General features: G+C 42.1%; 1 protein-coding gene across 1 annotated transcript in view; it reads right to left on the bottom strand.

Moving 5' to 3' along the window:
• LOC136633120 (gamma-aminobutyric acid receptor subunit rho-1-like) overlaps nucleotides 1-20353 on the bottom strand; it is a 191313-nt gene extending 170960 nt beyond the window's left edge. The window contains exons 1-2 of the mRNA XM_066608609.1: nucleotides 20212-20353; nucleotides 224-277 (exon numbers count right to left, since the gene is read on the bottom strand). Coding sequence (XP_066464706.1) covers nucleotides 224-277; nucleotides 20212-20333 — 176 coding nt within the window. The 5' untranslated portion in view covers nucleotides 20334-20353. The remainder of the gene's footprint in view (nucleotides 1-223; nucleotides 278-20211) is intronic.
• Nucleotides 20354-23249: the final 2896 nt, after the last annotated feature.

Raw genomic sequence — 23249 nt, 5'->3', positions numbered from 1 at the left:
GATACTTGCTCCTGTGTAATAGCACTGGAGCGAGCATCTCTGGGACACGCTTTCAGGCATCGTTTGTCCGGCAGGTCGTTCTGTGTAAATGAGACCTTACTCTCAAGTTAAACTTTACTACATCTACACATTATAGGTATGTCAGGCAGACAAACATGAGCTGCTACTACTACTATATCACCTAACAAACAGAGATTTATCGGAATGCAAAGAATTAGCATACCTGCCTTGCTTGTGCGTCTCTTCTTGTACCTCCCTTCTGTGTCTCTGTGGTCTACTGTAATGAACAAACCAACAAAAATTATTACATGGGAAAGGTCCTGTTGGAAAAATGTATGTCATCAGATAGTACAGCCATTCTTCTTAAATCTATTTTTATACCATAATACCAGAGAATTTAACATTTTACTTTGAAGAGCCCTCTGCAAAGCCTGTAAAAGCTCCTTATTAATTTCTCTCACTGTGTGATTTTATAACCTATTCAAAGAATTCAGTATGCCTGGCCTGTTCTCTGTTCTATTCTGACAGGATAAAATATGGGACTTGGTGTAATCAAGTAACACAGCATGAAAGATGTCAGCTAATAAGTAACATGTATTCTGTTAGCAATCCTTCAGGGCAAAGCTGAGGAATCACTATGACCTGTGTGAGAGTAATTTAAGTATACAGTGATACCTTGGGTTAATAGTGCCTCAGCTTACAAGCTTTTTGACTTGAAAGAAGGCTTTCTCCCGAATTTATGTTCTGATTTAAGAGCAAAAGCTTGGGTTACAAGCCTTGCTCTCAATGAGGCCGCTGCTGCTGCCGGTGGCCCCATTAAAAGTAATGGACTGCTGGCAACCCCTGCAGTGATTTTTCGGGGACGGGCTTTAAATATAAGCCCTTCCCTGAAAATCATCCCTAGCTGTAGTAAAAAATATATACTCACCCGTCCGCTGCTGCCGGGGCTCAGGCGTGTCTAGCCGGTGCTTGTTATCCCTGCATTTTTAATCCCCGCCTGTTGAAAGCTTCAGAGCAGTGCAGGAAGAACAAGGCTAGGCACACCTGAGCCTCGGCTGACAGGTGAGTATATATATTTTTTTATTTTTTTTACTACAGCTAGGGGTGATTTTCAGGGAATGTCTTATATTTAAAGCCCTTCCCCAAAAATCACTGCAGGGGTGCCGGCATCCTATTGCTTTCAATGGGGCAACGCCATCCCCATTGAAATCAGTGGGAGAGATTCACAATCCGGAACGGATTGATCGCTTATCCATTCATTTTAATGGGGAAAAGTGATTTGACTTACGAGTGTTTTGGGTTGGGCTGCCTGTCCACTGGTGATTGTTCATTGCGTTACCCGTGGCGATAATCCATCCGTGAGTAATGCAGTGAACGCTTTCCATAGCGTTACTATGGAAAGCGGAACCGTGGCGTCCATGAGCGTAGAATCAGAGCGGTTCTCTGCTCACGGAATCTAAATGGCGACATGCCGCGATTCTCCGTGGTGAGCCTATTTGTCAGATACGCTCACCACAGAGAACTAAAAGCGCTCCCCCCTGCTCCCCCGTGGAGCCCCACATGCAGGTAGATTAAGAAATGGAGCACACACTGCAGTAAATAATAACAGTCTTCACTAGGCAGATCAATTAGCAGTACAAAACACTTTAACTTAGAGCACAATTACAGTATGTTGTATCATTTTCAAATAGTTTGGCAATATAATCTGTAGTACTCAAAAACATACATTCTGGAATCTAAGCAACACTGTTTGTTCTGGATTCTGCAAAGGCCAGAAATCTCAGTCTCTTTGACTTCTTACAGCCTCTTACTATATTCACAAACTCTTGGGCTACTCATAGTTTCTTTGTTACTTATCAGGCCTGGTGTGACTCTGTGGACACTCAACACAACTCCAATGGCACACACTAACTTGTATCTATGGTATAAAGCTCGCTTTCGGACTCTTCAGTGGGTCAGCACTTCAGTGGGTCAACAACTGGAACTACCTCAGCTTTAACGGTCCGACTGTACAGGAATCTTTTCCTAACAGGAGGCTCCAGGAGTTCTCTCACAGCTCACACACTCAGCCAGGAGGGCCGTTTAACTGCAGTCACTGTGGCTTCTCTGGGACCATGATAGTCCACACTCTGGACATCACAGCAACTTTGTGCATCATTTTCTGCCCACATACTCCACCACATGTGACAATAGGGGATTATTCACTACTCAGGATTGCTATCTTCTCCACTCAAGATGGTTGGCATCACTCTCAGGGATATAATTTAACACCTAGAGCTTCTTTAAAGTCTGGCATCTGCCAGTTTTATTAATTACAGCAATGGTTCATAGTATTTCACACTGTACATCGGTACACAAAATAAACCCTGTTAATCTGGTCACTCATTATATATATATATATATATATATATATATATATATATATATAATATATATATAATATATATATACACTTTGTGTTACCATGCGGCGGCTGCCAGGGGTGCAGGTGGCTAGCTGGCGCAGTGCGCGCGCTCGTGGATCTGGGCGGCGACGTGCGCTCGCCTGTGTGTGTGCAGCTCTATGGATGAGCCCCTGGTTATGGGATTCTGCTGGGAGGTAGTTGCCTTCCGCTCTCTGCCCCTGGGTGAAGGCTTCTGTTTATAAGGCTCGCAGTGAGGTCCATTCACTGCCAGTTATTGGTTTCTGTTCAGTGTGCTAGCATCCTGCCTCTGTCAGTCTCCTGTTTTGTCAGCTTTTGTCCGCTTTTACCCTATCTGCCAGGTTATCCCATCTGCCTTGGTCTGCGTGTATTTCCTGTTGGTTTTCTTCATTTGCCCTTCCTGTTGGTATTTTACCCTGTTCCATCTTGGTACGCTAGTCCCCCCTCTCGGTCCCAAGTGAGAGCAGGGACCGCCGCCCAGTTGCCCGCCTGGGGTTAGCCAGGGGTGGTGGCAAGTAGGCAGGGACAGAGATTGAGGATAAGTTCTAGAGCAACCCAGGCTGGCATATCATCAGGTAGGATACCGTAACATAATAACTGGCCTTAAAATTACCCTGTGGGTTTTTGTTTGCTCTCCAATGGAGACTATGAGTGTCCTTGCTAGTCAGTTGCAGGATCTAGTGGGCGCAATCCAAGACCTGTCCGGTCGTATGGTGGCCCAGGAGCAGCGGGTGTTGGCGCAGGTTCCTGCCGCCCCATCTATCCCTGAGTCCTTTTCCTGAGGTGTTTTCTGGAAAGAGAAGCAAGTTTTTTGTTTTTCAGCAGTCATGTAGATTATATTTCCGGATGCGGCCCGGATTCTCCGGCTCAGAGTCCCAGAAGGTGGGATTGATTATGTCCCTACTTCGGGTCCCCCCAGACATGGGCCTACTCCTTACCCGAGAGTTTGGCTTGCCTACAGTCTGTTGATTCGTTTTTTCAGGAACTAGGAGGTATTTTTGATGAGATGGTTAGCAGTGCCTCACCTCATGGCTTTGCCTCAGGGGCAGCGTGTGCTGAAGACTATTGCTCTAAGTTTAGACAGTATGCCGGTGAAACCTCCTGGAATGATGATTCCCTCAAGGATGTGTTTTTGTTGGGTCTTTCTGATGCTGTCAAGGATCTAATTATTTCCCATCCCGGCTCCACAACACTTAATGAGGCAATGGAATTGGCAGTAAAGGCTGACAGGAGACTGAGATCTAGAGAAAAGGAACGTGAGGCCTGTAAAACTAGGGAGTCCTGCAGACCCGCTCCCACTTTTCCCATGCCAAATCCTGGGGCCGAGCCTATGGAAGTGGATCAGCTAAGTCCCGGGAAATGGCGACGGTTCCGGAGGACTCACCGTCTTTGCTTCTGCTATGGGGAAGCCGGACATTGGGTAGCAACCTGTCCACAGAAGCAACGACAACATCAGTCTGAACCGGGGGAAAAACTACAGATCCTAGGTGATTGTTGGGAGGATCGCCTAGGATCACAGGTATTCCCTAAGTTGTTGGTGCCTTGTCAGGTTGGCTTCTGGAATTTTATTCGGTCCGGTCAAGCCCTTATTGATTTGGGTGCTGCCGCCAATCTGATTAATTTAAATTTTGTCAGAGCTCTGATGACTGAATTTTCCATGCTGAAGCCCCCCATATGCTTCATTAGTATTGATTCGACCCCTCTCTCCGCAGGTGTTCTCCAATGGAGGATGCCCATTCTACAGTTCACTGTGGGTGCCCTCTATTCTGAGAATCTGTCTTTCCTGGTTATGGAAAAGATGTCTGTTGATGTGGTACTTGGTATGCCCTGGTTGGCACTGTACAACCCCCAATTTGATTGGTCCACCCGGGAATTGACACATTGGGGGTCATCCTGTCATAATCACTTAACTACTATAGCCGTGTGCTCAGCAGATACCGTATTGGCCCTGGAGTATTTGTTGGATTTTGAGGACGTATTCTCCAAAAACTGTCTGAGATTTTGCCTCCCCATAGGGAGTGGGACTGATCTGATTCTTGACAGTCCCATCCCTAAGGGAGCCATTTTCAATTTGTTGGGGTGTGAGCATGAAGCCCTTAAGTCCTATATCTCGGAGTCTCTGGCCAAGCGACATATCCGGCCGTCCAGGTCACCTGCCAGGGCAGGTCTCTTTGTTGAGAAGAAGAATGGGATATTGAGGCCTTGTGTGGATTATTCGGCTTTGAATAAAATCACAGTGAAGAACCAGTGCTCCTTGCCCCTGATTCCGGACTTGTTGAATCAAGTGGTAGAGGCCCACTGGTTTTCCAAACTGGACTTAAGGGGGGCTTACAATTTAATTTGCATTCAAGAAGGAGATGAATGGAAGATTGCGTTCAACACCCCGTTAGGACATTTTGAATGTCTGGTCATGCCCTTCGGACTCTGTCCCCCCGCTGTGTTCCAGGGCTTTATGAACGTGGTCTTCCACGACTTCCTGGGGGTATTTCTGGTCGTATATCTTGATGACATTCTGGTGTATTCTCCAGACTGGGATTCACATGTGCGGCATCTGAGGTTTGTTCTGACCCGTTTGCGCGAGTATCAACTTTTTGTCAAGTTGGAGAAATGTACATTTGGTACTAAACAAGTATCTTTCCTGGGTTATGTGATTTCACCCACGGAGATTCAGATGGAGTCTGATAAAGTAGCAGACCCAATGGGTCAGACCAGATAACCTTAAGGCTCTCCAGTGGTTTTGGGGTTTTGCAAACTTTTACCGTAAATTCATTAAGAATTACTCAGTTATCGCTCAACCCTTGACCGATCTGACTAAGAAGGGGGCCGACTTGGTAAAATGGTCGCCTGCGGCCCAAGAGGTTTTTAGTTGTCTAAAAAGAGCATTTACTACTGCCCCGATGCTGGTACAGCCGGATGCACGACGACCCTTTTTCATTGAGGTAGATGCATCTGAGGTAGGGGCAGGAGCTGTATTGTCTCAGGAAGTCAGTGGGAGATCCAGGTACAGTCTATGTGCGTTCTTTTCGCGGAAGTTTAGTTCAGCAGAACGCAACTACGCCGTGGGTAACCGTGAGTTACTGGTGATCAAATGGGCTTTAGAAGAGTGGCGACACCATCTTCAGGCGGCTAGACACGCCATTACCATGTATATCGATCACAAGAATTTGGTATATCTCGCCATTGCTAAAAAAAAAATCACAGCTCGTCAAGCCAGGTGGGTGTTGTTTTTCGCCAGGTTTAATTTCGTCGTGACATATATCCCAGGAGAGAAGAACGTAAAGGCGGACGCCCTGTCACGGAGTTTCGGGGCGCCGGAAAGTGAGACTATGACTCCCAAGAATATCTTGGCACCTGGGGTGGTGGTGGCAGCTGTAGAATCTAACCTCATCCCTCAACTACAGAACAGTCAGCAGGACGCTCCTTTGGGGGTGCCAGAGGGCAGATGGTTTGTGCCAGAGACCTTACGTCTCAGAGTCATTGAAGAATCTCATTCGTCGGTTTTCGCAGGCCATCCGGGGTTTCAGGGGACCCTGGATCTTTGTTCTAGACACTTCTGGTGGCCAGGCATGTCTCAAGAGATCCGCGACTTTGTTTTGGGATGCTCTGTCTGTGCACGCAATAAAAGTCGTCGGCGTCCTCTGGAGGGTCCTCTGAGACCGTTACTGGTACCTTCTCATCTGTGGTCGCAGTAATCTGTAGATTTTATCACCGATTCACCAGAATCGCAGAAGTTCACCACTATCTTAGTGGTTGTCGACCAGTTCTCAAAGATGGCACATTTTGTGGCATTAAAGAAGCTACCTTCTGCAATAGAATTTGCCAAGATTTTTGTAAAAAATCATATGCCTACATGGGGTTCCCCAAAACATTGTATCTGGTCGCGGGGTTCAGTTTGTGGCGCAGTTTTGGCGAGCCTTCTGCAGAAACCTGGGAACGTCGCTTTCCTTCTCGTCAGCATTCCACCCACAAACTAATAGCGGAAGAACCAAGACTTAGTGCAATATTTACGGTTGTTTGCTAGTGAAAAAGCTCATCAGTGGAAAGATTTCCTGCCGTTGGCAGAGTTTGCGCTGAACAATCACACTTGTTCTTCCACTGGGGTATCTCCATTCCTTTTGTGCATACGGTCAGCATCCTCGCTTCCTTACAGCAATCCCTACTCTGTCTGCCTGTCCTGCAGCTGATGTCGCCACAGATACGCTGCAGGGGGGGCTCGTATGCAGTTGTGTAGTGGGAGGAGTCTGTCAGTATCTGAACCTTACAGGGTGGGACAGAAGGTATACCTGTCTTCTAAAAATTTCAAATTAAGGGTCCCGTCCGTGAAGCTGCGTTACGTGGGGCCCTTTTTCATCTCACGTGTAGTGAACCCTCTCGCCTATGAACTGGGTTTGCCAGCTACTTGGAGGGTTCACAGGGTTTTCCATAAGTCTTTATTGAAACCTTTTGTCCCTTCGTTAAACACTGTCCAATGTGGTGTTCCAACATGGCAAGATGACGTGAATTATGTTTAAACGCTTTTATTAAAGTTTTGCAATTTAAATATATTATATCAAAGAGGTCTCAACAGACCATACAATGAAGTGGAACAATAAAAACATGACATTTACATAAGAAAGTTTGAACCATCACTTGTAGGTTACTACCATTTTGTTTCTGATATATTCGTATTCAACAGCATATGTAAACCATATACTGTGTTCAAAATTTTAGTACTAATTCAACATTTATGTAGTAGGCAGGGTGCTCTCAATTACCTCAGATAGGCAAGAGTGATTAAGTGATAGTCCCTTAACTGTGAACTTCTTTGAATCAGAACTATAAAAGGAGACCTCTGGGGATCAGTCTGCCACTTAAGATACTACCGTAACATCAATGCAATTTCAATGTACATTGTCTTGTGTCATGTCATATTAAATGGATTGCTATAAAACACTTCAATATTTCAGCCATGGTTTGTCCATGTATAAGGAGATGTATAGAGGAGACACAAAAGTAACAATAGAAAGAAAGAGGTTAAAGGGGGAAAGAGAGTGGGAAGGTAAGGGAAAGAGGGATGGGGATGAGGGGAATATGTGCGAGAGAGTACGCTCGCCCACCCCCAGGTTTGTATCCACCACTGCTCGCTATTCCAAGAATTCCTGGAACTCTGCCAATTTTAGGAGGAGGGACTTGGTCACCCACTTTCCAAGTGAGTCCCCGCATATTGGATGGTCTTCCGCCATCAGGAAGAGACACCGTTCAGAGCACAGGAGTTCCCAGGTTTGAGTCTTGACAACTTGCTTAAAAAAGGAGCCAAGGTATTCTACTTTCGATTCAGAGAAATTGCATTTTGTCAATACTTCAGAAGTGACAGTGGCTTTGTGTATTCCCATAATATACATGATTTAATGGAGGAATTGGGAAATCCAATTTATAACTCAACTGAATTGACTGTTTATCGATAGCTTAAAGCGGAGCTTAAAGTGTGTACTCCTTCTCAATAGCAATTTATTTGGTGCAGTCATAATTGGCCATTCAGATTCTTTTTGTGAAGAATATGGAGACATAAGTGAGTCATTGAAGTGTTGCAATATCACAAACACAATTGGATCGTCTGTGTTGACTTGAAAATGATATCCTTCCTTCTTGGTTAGCAACACGGATACACCAAGTATCCCTGTTATCTGTGCATATGAACATTTCATCAGAACAATGTCAGAACTCCAAAAGAATGCTAGGTTATCATTCAAAGACATTGTCAAAGACTTTCTTGGAAATAAGCTAGCAAGGAATTACACCAAAATTGTCCAGAAACTCTTGGAGAGCTACAAAATGCTTGCCTGCAACATGAGCATCAAGGTACATTTTCTGCATTGCCATCTTCATAACTTCGCGGAAAACCTTGGTGCAGTCAGTGATGAGCAAGGTGAACAATTCCCCGAATATTTAAAGATCTTGGAAGGACGGTACCAGGGTAGATGGGATGTACATATGATGACCAACTATTGTTGGAGCATCAGGCGAGATTGTCCACAGATTGAATACTCCAGGAGAATTAATAAGTATAAACTTTTACCTTAAGTGCTGCTAGTAGCGCACAATTTGATGTACAAAAGCAATATATCCTTTGTATGGACAAGATAACTTTAAATAAACGTTATATTCAGGTATTTTTTATTTTATTTTCCATTGTATGAACATTTTGTATGGTTTTTGAGAAAAAATGGAGAGTATCCTGCATCTTAAAAAGTTGATGTGATAGTTGGTGATATTTGGATTCAGAAGCCGAAAATTAGTAAAAAAAAAAATAAAAAGTGTAAGATCTAAGTCAACGTAAAAGTTTTATCGGTCCCATTTTCTTCTGTAACCATGGAGGTGTTTGTGAAGATATTCAGTAAATTTGTGAATAACAGATGACAAATTGACGAAGGATACTCTCAACAAGATGGTGCCACGCATGTCATGCAAGCATGAGGAAATTGAGTTATTTCAATTACTGATTCATTGTAAAAAAAACAACAACTTGTGGCCGCCAAGATCACCACACCTGAAGCAACCAGATTTCTTCTTCAGGGATTTACTGAAGGGACATGTATACAGCAGTAAGCAGAGAACAACTGACATCTACAAAGACACAAATACTGCAGGCATTTTCTGCCACTGAGGATGTCACATTAGCAAATATCTTTGCCAATATGCAGACTCTCATACAAAAATTCTTGAATGCTGGAGGTAGATATTTTCAGCACATGTTTGGGTTTCCCAGCAAAAGAATTACCTTGTATTAGTTGAAAATTATATTTACATAAAACATCTTTGGTCTATTTATCTAATTGTCCTCAGTCTACTCCTCATCTACATTCCTACTCGAAAGCTGCCCCTGTACATACCACTGGATCCCCTATACCTCTCACACTTTTATGTACTTTACATCTATACAAATATGCATATGGGCTGGCCTATACAGCTGTAGGTATATTAACCTATTTATCTAACAGATGGCTGGACAATTGTACGGAACATCCACTTCTACCTTGACTTGAAATGGGCAGTGTATATATATATATTTATACAGTATATATATATACACATACACTGTATATTGCTAGGGAATTAGCTGGGGATTGCCTGGGATACGCACCACAGGTCAAACCTTCAATGCAAGCAGCCTGGTTATGGATCTTGCAAACTCAAAAGGACATTTGTTTTATTTAACTTGAGGTGCAGCTATACTTTTGGTATTAATAAAAAATGTCTGCCTGTTCGGCTCTAGCTTTAATGGGGTTTTGCCATTAAAATAAAACCCTGCTCCTCAGCTTGGCCCTGGATAAAATAACAAGGGTATACTCACCTCTCCTGGCGCTGGCATTAGCGGTGACTTCCGGGTAGATGGGCTGGGCAGAAGCATGTGACGACTGCGGACATTCAGAGGCTGCAGTATCATGTCCCCAAACTCCTGGCATCATGGTGGCCAAGATATAAGCGCTGATGCCAGGAATGCCAATTGTCACTCAGAGGCCTCTGATTCGCTGCAGCATTCACATGCTTTTGCCTGGTTCATCTACCTGGAAGTCACTGCCAATGCCAGCTGCGTCCCCAAGGGAGGTGAGTATACCCTCATTTGTTATTTTAAGCAAAGCCCAGCTCTAAAACAGGGGTTTCAGTTTAATTACAAAACCCTTTTTTAAAAAGCAACCCTAACTGCGGACTGGTAGGCTACCTCCTCTCAACTTAACTATATGAACAAAATAAGTCCAGTTATATAACTTCTTTACTTTTTCCAACAAATTAGCAGTTCGCAGAGCTTTGACTGTCAGTGGTCATAGAAAGAGACTGTCCTTTTTATAAATACCCACTGGAGCTGGCCAGTAATTAAAGGGGTTGTCCCGCGCCGAAACGGTTTTGTTTTTTTTTTCAACACCCCCCCCCCCCCGTTCGGCGCGAGACAACCCCGATGCAGGGGTTAAAAAAGAACACCGGAGGGTGCTTACTTGAATCCCCGTGCTCCGGTGACTTCTTACTTACCTGCTGAAGATGGCCGCCGGGATCTTCACCCTCGGTGGACCGCAGGGCTTCTGTGCGGTCCATTGCCGATTCCAGCCTCCTGATTGGCTGGAATCGGCACGTGACGGGGCGGAGCTACAAGGAGCCGGCATCCAGCACGAGCGGCCCCATTGAGGAAAGAAGAAGACCCGGACTGCGCAAGCGCGGCTAATTTGGCCATAAGACGGCGAAAATTAGTCGGCTCCATGGAAACGAGGACGCCAGCAACGGAGCAGGTAAGTGAAAAACTTCTTAGAACTTCTGTATGGCTCATAATTAATGCACAATGTACATTACAAAGTGCATTAATATGGCCATACAGAAGTGTATAGACCCACTTGCTGCCGCGGGACAACCCCTTTAACTAGCAGTTGAGCTTTTACCGTGTTGCTTCAGAAAGACAAGAGTCTGGGATAAATACACCTCCCATCCACTACAACTGTCACATCACCCTCCCACTCTGCTCACGGCAATTGGCCTGAGCACATTTTATGGAACATATGCCCGAGAGAGGGCAACAGCATTTCCTTGCAATTTTCCCAGTAAAATCTATACAGAGAAAATGTAAAGTTGGAATATCAGAAACCACCTTGTCACCTGCCTATTTTCTTATATATTTTGGGAGATCCAATTTAGAGGTGCAACTCTTGCCAATAAGTGCCCATTTAATAGCTAAGCACTCTTTCTTAACAATTGTGTAATTTTTCTCATGTTTGCTTAGTTGCTGACTATCCAAATAAGTGGAAGCATAACCTCGGTATCAATATTCTGTCCATTACTTTCAGAATCATCAGCGGAGCACCCTGCAGTCCAAAAGACATATTTTTGTACTGAAAGAGCCCATCTGCTGTGGAAAAGGTTGTCTTCTCTTTTACTATATCGGTCATAGGGATCTGCCATTAACCTTTTGGTCGTACCAAATCTCTCAATAAGTTCGTTCATCTTGGGCATAGATATGCATCAAACTTAGATACCACATAAAATTTTCTAAAAATCACTACAAAACCAGATGGTACCATCTGGTTTTGGAACCAGTGTTATTGGGCTCGACCACTCACTGTGCAATTTCTCAATCAAACCTAATTCTAACATCGTTTTTATTTCTTTGGAGGCAACTTCACGCTGGGCCTCTGGAATCTTATTTGGTTTCACATTGGCCTTCACACCTTCAAACTTCAGCCTTGATTCTCTGAAAATATGTCTTAGTTCTGTACGTGTAACTATTCAGTTCAGGGTTGGAGTCCCTTCGTCATAACCAGTGCCGATTGTTAGTGTGGTCAAGTAAGGCCAAAGAGCAGTACCCAGTTATATATCAGTTGCGGTACAAAAGGAGCAGGCAAGAGCGTAGTTAGGGAAGCTAGAGGTCGGTACACAAGTAGATATATCAGGTAACATTATGGAGGAACAGCATGTTGAAACGCTTGACTAGTAACTGATAGCACAATAATCTTGCAATGAGAAAGTCGAAGGGCCAGGCTTTTACAGAGCATCCATTTAGGAGGCAAAAAGGAAACTGGACCAAGAGCAAGAAAACATGAACATAGTCAAGCAGAGGAGCTATCCTACTCTCTGAATAGCTCAGCAGGGAGATCTCCTAGGGTCAAGTCCTGATAGTGGTCCCCTCCTTCCATGGCCTCTGGACATCCCAGGGGATGTTTTTTCTGGATATCTCCGAAGGAAAGCTCGTGTTAGCTATGCGGCATGTACATTGTAGTCTGGCTCCCAGAAGTTCTCCTAAGGCCCGTATCCTCTTCACTGTACATATTCCAAGCTTCCTCTAAAAATTTTGGAGTCCAGAATCTTGTCAATGATGTACTCCTCTTCACCTAGGAGATTTACAGATGGAGGCAGTAGCTGACTTCTTCCCGGAAAAGTGTTCTCCTTGACTGGTTTAAACAGTGACACATGAAATGTGGGATGAATCTTTAAAGGAACTTAAAGATATGTTAGAGAACTTTAAATGGAAAGCCACTTGGCTAACTCTTGTAGTAATCTCAGAGAATCGTATTTGACCCAATTTTAGAGAGGATACCTGCATTTTTAGATTCTTTATACACAGCCAAACCTTGTTACCCACCTGAAAGGAAGGCATTCTCTTGGGCTTCTTGTTGCACCTCAATTAGCTTCTCTTGGGTTTCCTGCAGTGTACTTAGCCTGTGAGTCACAGTAGGAGTCAAGGGGAGGTCAGGAATAAACACCCAATGTAAACCAAAGTTAGCAAAACAGGGACTTTGTGATGTGGAACTATGTTTGGAGTTATAATAAGTAAATTCTGCTGTTGATAAGTGGTCCATCCAATCATCCTGGAGGTAGGAAATTAAACAGTGCAGGTATTGCTCTAGAGTCTGGTTGGTCCTTCCAGTCTAGCAGTTTGACTGGGGATGGTAGGTGGAAGACAAATTGATAGTAATCCCTAAAGCAGCACAGAAGCTTTTCCAAAATTGTAAACTGAACCCCTCTATCAAAAACTATATTATCAGTAATGCCATGCAGCCTAAATATCTCCTTGATCATTAATTCAGTTTGTTCAGCAGTGGGAATTTTTTTGGTAGGAATAAAATGGGTCATTTTTGTGAGTCAATCCACCACAACAAGAATGGTAGTCATTTCTTTAGAAGGGGGAAGACTCACAAAAAAAGCCAATGATATTGATCTCCAAGGCCTGGATGGGAGTGCAAGTGGTTGGAGAAGTCTTAAAGAAGAGATCGTGGTGTCTTATTTCGTGCACACGTTACACAAGAGGCAACATATTTTTTCACATTGTTCTTACAATTCGGCCACCAAAATGAATGAAGCAGTAGTTCAAGAGTTTTCCTGACTCCAAGATAACCTGCAAGCCTAAAATCATGGACCAGTTTAAGATCTTTAAGTTGAACAGGATCGGGAACATACAGTTTGTTTTCCTGCATCCAAAACCCCTTCTTAAAATAGAGGTCTACCTCCTTAGAAGGATAATTGAGAAAGGAATTATTTTGGTACCCATCGTTTAATTTGTTTAAAATTTTTCTAAGTCCAGGATTCCTAGGAAATCTTGGGGGTACAAAATTGTACAGTCTGTATTAGACCCCTCCTTCAGTTCAGCAAGGATTCTGGACAAGGCATCGGCCTTGCCATTTCTTGAACCAGGCCAATACAAAATGGTAAATTAAATCTAGAGAAAAATAAGGCCCAACGTGCTTGCCTTGCTGACAGTCTTTCAGCTGTGTGGATAAATTCTAGATTTTTGTGGTCAGTAAGGACTATTACAGGATGATTAGCACCTTCCAAAAGATAATGGCTAACAGTTCTTTATTTTCAATGTCAAAGTTTCTTTCAGCAAGTCAAGTAATATGAGACAGAAGTGTACATGGGTGCAGTTGCATCTAGTTTCCGATTTGTTGAGACAAAATAGCTCCTACAGCATCATCGCAGGTGTCCATTTCTGCAATAAAGGGTAGTTCCAGATTTGGATGAACCAGCACTGGTGCAGAAGTCAACGGAGCTTTTAGTTTTTCAAAGGTGCCCTTTGTAGGCCATGACTATGTCCTGGCTTGTTTTGTGAGCGAGATGATTTTTAAGATGATTTTTGAGACGTTTTTTATGAATCTCCGGTAGAATTTCGTAAAATCTTTAAAACGTTGAATGTCTTTTAGATTTCTTGGAGTTGGCCAATCAACTACAGCTTTAATTTTGATAGGCTCCATACTCAAACCATCTTGGAAGATGATATATCCAATGTATTGGATCCTGGTTTGTTCAAACTTACTTTTTTCCAGTTTGATATAAAGATGATTTCTTTGGAGATGTTCCAAGACTAGGTGGGCATGTCTGCAATGTTCCTCCAAGCTGTCAGAAAATATAAAAATGTCATCAAGGTAAGCAATAACAAATTGATCCAAAAAATCTCAAAATAATCAACATAATTAATAAAATGCTGAAAGGTGGTAGGAACATTGCAAAGGCCATTAGTAGATCCGTATGAGATTATAAAACCCTTCCACATATATTTTGGCAAAAACCTTGGTAGAACAAAGTCTTTCCAGCAATTCTGGGATTAAGGGAAGAGGGTAGCGATTCTTGACAGTAATTTTATTTAATTCCCTATAATCAATGCATGGACGCAAGGTTGAGTCTTTCTTTTCTACAAAGAACAGAGGTGCCCCAGCTGAAAATGAGCAAGGTAGAATAAAGCTTTTCCTTAGAAATGGATGGTTGTTTCAGGGAGCAATTTGATTGGACAATCATATGGCTGATGAGCGGGAAGTTGTTTGGATTTCTTCTTTACGGGGCAACTTATCAGAATTCTGTTGATTATGCTCAGAGGTTTAGGAATGTTTGAGGGTGGGCAGTGACATCTGTCATTTTTCCTTGCAGTACTCCGAGGGCAAGGTAATGGTCCTTAAGTCCCAGTTGATGGAAGAATTGTGGCTAGAAAACCAAGGGATTCCTAGAATAACTGGAAATTTGGAAGAATAGATGATGAAAACTAATTGTTTCATAGTGATCAGGTTCAATATGGAATTTGTTAGGGCAGTTAATAGCATAATGCTCGTAGCCCTCACAACACAGACACAGGTTCTCCATATGGCGCCTTTCCTTCTCCGCTAAGGAAAGGTGTTTGCGGATAACATCAATCTGCATTGGCTCAGGTATAGTTTTTGAGTCCTTTTCTGGGTGTTAAACGCTAGTTGACAAAAAATAGACAGTATGGTCATTCTGTAAGTCTCTGATCGATTCGAGCATATAAAAGAATAAAGTCCTCAAATTGTCAAGGTATCAACTCTGGCAAGGTCATCTTTTACTGGCTCTGATAATCATCGATGGAACTGACTCTTCTGGGTCGCTAGGTTCCATGTGGTATTAGTCAACCAGCAACGAAATTCTGCCGTATATTCAGCAACAGCGCATCTCCCTTGTCGCGAGTTATGTATCCTACTCTCTGCTGTGGCAGAGTGATTTGGGTCATCAAAGACTTGATACATAGCAGTAATGAAGGCATTGAGATTGTCATGGAAGTTACTGTTGGTTTCCACATAAGCTAAGGCCCATGCAAGCGCCTCATCTGTGAGGAGGTTTACAATAAATATTACTTTCTTTCTGTCACTGGTAAACAGAATAGGTTGCATCTGGAAGTAGATACGACACTGGTTAAGGAACGTTTGGTATTGGCGATGATCTCCACCAATTTTGCTGGCAGTGGCATGCGGACATCAGAACCTGAATTGGTTACCTCTATAAGTTGCCTCTGTAAACCATCTCTCTTTTTCAGTTTAGCAAACTTTTCCTGGTAGGTGGCACAAAACTCTTGGAGGTCAGTGACCTGTTTCCTTAAGGTGGCCACAACAGACTCCATTTTGGGGGAGATTAGTGTGTAATGATCTGGTTTAGGGTTGGTGTCCACTTGTCGTAACTGGTATGGATTGATAACATGGTCAAGGTAGTCCAGAGGTTGGTACACAAGTAGATATCAGTTGTGGCTTGAAATGAGCAGACGGGAGCGTAGTCAGGGAAGCCAGAGGTCAGTACACAGGTAGATATCAGTTGTGGTACAAAAGGAACAGGTGGGAGCATAGTCAGGGAAGCCAGAGGTCAGTACACAAGTAGATATGATAGATAACAGTATGGAGGAGCAGCAGTTGCAAAAGCTTGACTACTGGCTGGGAGCACAATAAACTCACAACAAGGAAGTCAAAGGGCCTTGACTTGTTCTGGTTTTCTTTTCTCTGGATGATATACCTTATATGTTACATCAGTTAGTTTTTCTTTCATTTTAAACAGTCCCTGCCATTTGGCTAAGAACTTGCTTTCCACTGTTGGAATAAGGGCCAACACTTGATATCCAAGCTCAACAGTACATACTTTGGCCCTCTATCATAGCTCATCTTTTGGTCTCGTCCATGATCCAAGCTGAGAGATGTAATCAGAGTCTGGAACAATACTTCCGGTGTTTCTTTTGTAATTATGGGTTCCATCCATGTTTTGGTCCCTTTTTTTAAGGAGATCTCAGAGGTACCTGAGGAGAATCAGTTCTCCTGTAACATTGAGGCAATGTGGGAAGATATTCAGAAAAATCTTCAAAGGACAGTTAAAAATTTCAAGTGGGTGGTGGATAATAGACGTTCTGAGGGAACTAATTTCTTGGTAGGGGACTTGTTGTGGTTGTCAACCAAGAATATGAAAATCAAACAGTCTTTTAAGTTAGGTCCACGTTTTATCAGCTCTTTCAAAATTATTTAAAAAATTAATCTGGTGTCTGTTTGTATGGAGATTCCGAGTTTGATGAGAATAACTAATGTGTTTCATATGTCTCTGTTAAAGAAGTTTGTTGATTCAAAAAATGCTTTACCTCCGCCAGCCCCAGTGGTGGTTGATGGGGATATTCATTTTGAGATAAGTCGCATTGTGGACTCTCGCAAAGTTAGGGAATCCCTACATTATTTAGTGCATTGGCATGGTTATGGTCCTGAGGAGAGGACATAGGTACCGGTTCTTGGGCCCCTTCTGAAAGGGGAAGTACTGTTGTGGCAGTTCCGGAATTGCTGCCCTGCTGATAGTCTGGTGCTGGTTTGAGATGTGTTTCTACATCTTCTTGCTCAGTTGGTGTTGGATTAGGTGTGACGTGCTTGGTCACACCTGTGGGTAATTCTATTTAACCTAGCCTAATACTGAGCTGAACTGTGGTTGATTCTCAGTCTGTTCCTGACTGGCCTAGCAGTCCGTAGGTTTCTGCTGCATCTAAAGCTAGCTACTGCTTTTGTTTGCATTGTTATTTTGGTTTTCTGGTTTTGCTTCTTTTTCCCACATAGGGTCAACTAGGGGCCAAGGCACACGGTCGGGCTGACCTTCCCAGGGTTTGGTTATATAGGGACTGTGTTTCCCATATTATTGTTCCTTTCTTGTTTTGTTGTTTATTTTCCTTTTTTGGTAGATCTGTGAATGAGAGATCCAGCATGTTCAGGTTGGATGTAACAGTATGGCTGGTTAGTAAGGAGTTAAATATTTAAGGATCGAAAAAGTAAACATTCCAGTGTTAACGTTTCCTTTAACAGAATATATCTAGTATAGGGATAACTTAAAAAAAGTAAGATTCCCATCTGTCTCAGGCTGTGTTAGGACCCTTTTATACAGGCCGATTAAATTGTTCAGATTCCTGTTGGATATGTGAATTTGAACGATTATCGTAGAGTGTAAATGTATGCCCTGCCTGCATTCACTAGGGATGGCGTTGCTGTGTAAAACACAGGAATGATTATCACTGGGATGACCTGTTGGGCATCTGTGCCTCACAGGTCGTCCCGTGTAAAAAGGCCCTTAGTCTTATAAAACATAATTCTATTTCAGTACCTAATTGACTCTGTTTTCTCTAAGATTCGTTATTGTCCACCAGAAGAGATATTCCCATGCCAGACCTTTATGGCATATCCATAGGATATTCCGTGAAAGTCGGATAGGTGTGGGTTCCACCTGTAGGACCCGTATCTATGTCTAGTTATGGTCCCCACAGCTTCCAGTCTGGCTGCATCAGGTGGACTGCAGTGATCAGTATTACAAAAACAGCTGAGTGGACTTTGCTATACTATTTCAGTTTCTCCCACAAATGTCAATAGGACTTACACAAAAAGCATAGCAAAGCAACATTGACTTGACAACCCAGCGACTTCTTACAGTGTGATGTTCCCATCCTTTAATTCTTTGTCTTCTTTCATATAGGAAAACTTCTGCCCCAAATCGAGGTTCTTTTTAAAAGGCAAGGTTCTAGTTTGCCTAACTTTAAACATTTGACACATCATGCACAACACAGCTGCTGACTGGATGTTCTAGAATTTATTTTTTTCTGAAGTATTTTCTGATCTCTTATCCTCCTTGCATAAAATAACAGTATGGAGAACAGATACAGCTATTGTTGACTGCTCAGATGTTATTTCTGATATGCCTCTCTGGAGTAATCTCTTCATACTGTTCACAATTTTTAGACTTCCCTTGGCATTCTTTGGTTAATTGACCTTTAAAAAATGCAATAATCTTATGATGTGCTATTCTTTGGGCTCAATATTTTTGTTACCTGCAAATAAAACATGTGCTCTCTGCTTACTCCTAATACCACTTTTTAGAGCGACATTAGGTTTGATTGGTATTTTAAAGTTTCCAGGTTCCCAATAATTAATTTCTGTCCTATATAGTTTTATTTCAGCTAAAGTTAAGTCCCATCATACAATATAAGAATTGACTATGCTATTCTATACTCCAAATCTAATGGAAACATGTGGAACCCTTATCAAACAGACCCTAACGTAGTGTCTCTTTCATTAATCACAGTGAAGAGTTCTATTTGATTTCATTTGGGGTTCCATCACAATGCTGTTTTTTGCACTCGTGACAGAGACGCTGAACAGAATCCCACAGCATAATGAAAAACGTTATAGGAACGAAGCGTTAGACATACAGTTTCTTGTCGCACTACATTGAAAACACATCTACATCCAGAACAGTGAATATATATATTTTTTTGTGGTTTAATGCTTTTTTTTCTGAATTATATACAAACACCTATACATATCATCAGAATTTCACATTAATGGCTTGATTGCTTTTCTATGAATATTAATTGCAAACAGCAATTATTAATAGATCAGTAGTACATATCTAATTTTTTTATAATTATGTAGAATGGTTTGTGGTTTCTGTTGCCACTAACAATCCAATCTTATAAATAGCAAAGAATACAGTGGTCATATCATGAGAGCAAATGAACCTATCTGTACACAGTTTCAGTTTACAGTTTTTAAATAAATTTCTAAGAATAAAAATAGTCCTGATGTACCTCCTAACAAAAACTGCACAACTTTTACTTTTACTGTACAGGCTGATAAAATACTAACAATATAGTTAGTCTTTACTAAATAGGTTACCATACCTCAATTAATATTTTTTGCTTATTAAAATTGAACCATATAAATCAGTTACATTCGTCAATACAGTTCACTTTCTATTTTTCTTAAGTACAACATTCTGAACACTAACAGCATAAACATTGGAGTACATCCTGGGGTGCAGTTGATCTGAAATTACAACTCCCAGTAATCCGTGTCCATCTTTAGTTTTCCTGGAATGCTGAGGGTGGAGAACCAAACTTTTCTGAATTTGCAGCAATATTTGAACGCCAGAATACAGTAATTTGAACTGACAATAACAGTATCTACTTCTGTTTGAGTAAAGTGCAGCAAAAGTGACAAAAGCATCTTGTTTGGAAGTTTCATTCGGCACTAATAACTACCCAATGAACCCAAGACTGTAAATGTCCCATCCCCCCTACACATCTGTGTCAGAGCTGCAGGCATTGTGGGTAAGCTTCGAAGCAGTTATTGTGTTTGCACAATTTAGACATGCTTGTATTAACCCATTAGAGCTCATAAACATTCTCACGAAAAATGAATCTGTTCCTCTGTAATGTAGAATTAAACACATTTTTAGAAATGAATTATTATATTACAATTATTATATTGTAAATGAGTAGCTACAAATATGCACAGTGTCAGGTTATCACATTGCAGTATTACAAAATAGGAGATTCTAGATGTCAATTCTTAAAATGTCTTTAGACAATGTGATGCAGGAAATCAGAATTTTCCGAGGCAGAATTTGTTAGATGCTGTTTTTCGATGCAAAATAAATAAGAATGTATCATTTACATTTGCTATTAAAAATATGTAGTAGGGTTAACATTCATATTGGTCGTAATACAGTATCAGTTATTAGTACCTTAAGGGGGAAAATGCATGGGTACTCACCTGCCTTGCTTATATACCTCAGGTACACCTTTTGTCTGTAGATGAAATCTGCTGTCAGCAAACACAGTGGATGCCCAAAGAATAAATAGAGTGCAGATCCCAACAAAGCTGGTAGTCAGCATGATACTTAAAGAATATGGCCCAAAAATAATCCACAGAGGAAATACTAAATTTTGCTTTTTCTGTAAGAAATTGGTGGGTCATCTCATTATTAGAAGGATGTTGACCCATACAGAAAGGAAACGCCACTCAGTATTTAATCTGGATGCAGGGGAAAGCAATTTCCACTAAACCTATAAATCCGTCTACGTCAGATGGCTGGGATTTTCAGGCTGCGGTGAATTCATGTCTCTTTCAGAACTGCTTTTATGCTTGCTGCTTAGGGCAATGTAGCAAATTGTTAAAATTCAAGTTGTGGTGCAGAGATCATTTGCAGAAAGCTTTAACTGAGCAATAGCCTGATTATAACCTCCAGAAATCAGTCAGTTATAACAAATGTCCCCAGAGATGCTTATTTAAATATCCCTACATACAGCATCATCAACATAGCAACTGATTCCTAATTGACGTGGAATGGATATAAAGGAACAAATTGCAGTAAAGCACTGTACAGCTCATATTCCTGTCAGGTTTGTCGAATGTTATGGTTACAAATTCTACATGATATTATACTATTGTAGAATTTAACAATAACTTTTTTCTGGTAAAGTACACATCTGTATCTTTATCCAAATTCTAGTCATTCAAATAGTTGGAGTATATTAGTTTGATAAATATTTATTTTACATACTGAATATGTACATCCAGTCTTATTTCAGTTTTTTTGTAACGCGTTTTTTCCACACATTTTTTAATTCTGTGGTTTTCCTAAATGATGGTACATTTTGAAAAAAAAACAAAGCAAATTATCAATAAATTTGACATGCTACAGTGTGACTTTTAAATCAAAATGTGAATAAAATCACATTTTCAGTGATTTTAAATGGACGATAGTGTCGGAAATCACTAGAGGACAGGGACCCTAGTCGTGGGCTTGTGAGCTCGTGTATTTTGACCAAAATATTAACCAATACCTTGTATTTGTCTATATTTATTAGTAAGCATGAGTAACATGCAGTGTGGCTTTGAATGCTGGGGGAGCCCAAGGTGTCAGTTTGACATCTGTGGCCTGGCCTGTGAATTTGCGTACAGACGTGTATGGCAGCAGAAATGTACTGCGCATGACTGCATATTCACTGAACTCCTGTTTGTTTTTTTTGTTTATATTTACTGTGCTGACATGTATACCCACAGCCTATACGCAATGTGAACAATGGGCTCTATCTCACATGTACATGTGTAGTGGCCCAGAGTCAATGGGGCCCCTCTATAATGTATGAATGCATTTGTCTCATGCCTATGTGTTATCAGTGTCTTTCATGTTGCATTAATATGATGTGTATTGCATATCTGCAACACTGAATGGGTTAACTGTCTGGTATGTGAGATGTCTGGAAAATGTATCTTGTTGCTTGTCACATGATCGTGCTTCATATATGCGATTGCAAGGTGTGTGCAAGTGCGGTTCTGTTCTGGTCTTGCAAGAGTGAGGAGCGTGGTGAGGATCTGCAAGTGAGCCACACAGACACCTTCCATTCTGTGTGGGCCAGAATAGAAGTGGCTGAAAGGTATCCTCAGGCTTCCCTGGACCTGCTTTACCCAGGAGATGCTAGTGGTATCCTGAACCACTGAGAAGAGTGAGAGTGGAACCGCTATGCAGCATTGAGTGCCTGCCTGCAAAATGTGAGTGCTGACCAGTAAAGGGCTGTCGTGCGAGAAGGAGTTTGTACCAGGACTGTAGATTCTTCAAATATCCTGTGATTTCCTCCCTGTCACACCACTTTGTGATATTGCACCATTTTCCTGCTGACATTAGTTTAAACCTTTGTTGAACTGTAAATATATTTTTACAGCAAACGAGCACTGCCGACCGTTCTCGGCTTTGCTCCTTAAAAGCTTCCCTGTGTGTGTGGACCACTTATTTCATCATTCCGATTCACCGCAGAGGAAGGAACGGTGGCGTCATGAGTGGCAGGACTGTTTAAGGTAAACCACATTTTGGGTTACCCCTGTGAAAGCCTCTTTAGCAGTAACTTGGATGGGTCCCATGCTACCCTGAGTGGAGGAGATGGTAGAGCCCCGGTGACAAGGCCCAACTCTACCCCGCTGTCTCCTCGGCTGTGGGCCCGCTCTTTGGACGCTGCATATGCGGCAAAATAGAACACGCTAATGTGAGCAGAAATGCATAAAGCAATGTAATTGATTGCCTGTGAGCTACAGCGTACCACACAGGCATATAGAGCCTGCATAATACGCAATTCCTATACGGTCATGTGAGCGTGGCCTTAGTATGCTTTATCTATGTGCAAGTATAGTGCTAAGCAGCCACCCCCCTCAGTATAAGGAAAGTGTGTCAGTGGTTGTTCATTAGTACCATGCATCTGTGCAATGCTCTTCCATTTAGCAATTTGGCTGTCTGCATGTTGAGGGATGTGGTGCTCCTACCTGCCCTCTTTTGTCAGTACATTGGTAAGTATATGGCTGCTTTCTGTGATTTGTTTTCAAAATGTGAATGAGATTATAGAAATACATCATTTACAGTTTAGACAATGGCTTTTCATAAGAAGGGTGCCCTGCAGAGGCGTCATTTGAAGCTTATGGGCCCTAATGCTAAATCTGTTATAGGACCCCTAACTATAATGCATTATTCATAGTATTAGGCTCCCTATATGGAGAAGAGAAGGCTTATGGGCCCCCTAAGGCTCCGGGGCCCGGGTGCAACTGCATCCTCTGCATTCCCTATAATTACGCCCCTGGTCCCCTGACAATAAACTGATTGCTAGTTGTCCTACTGGAAAGCACCAGTGGTCAGCTGAAATTTTAGAGGGAACCCAGCAACTATTTAATTGCAGTTCCACTGTAGAGAAAATAATGTATTATACAGCACTCACTTAAATTTGTGGATGTCCTCTGATCCTCCAAAGCATGAGACATTCTTT

This window comes from Eleutherodactylus coqui, chromosome 1, assembly GCF_035609145.1.
Source record: "Eleutherodactylus coqui strain aEleCoq1 chromosome 1, aEleCoq1.hap1, whole genome shotgun sequence".
Taxonomy (NCBI): Eukaryota; Metazoa; Chordata; class Amphibia; order Anura; family Eleutherodactylidae; genus Eleutherodactylus; species Eleutherodactylus coqui.
This window is presented reverse-complemented; position numbering and strand designations above follow the sequence as displayed.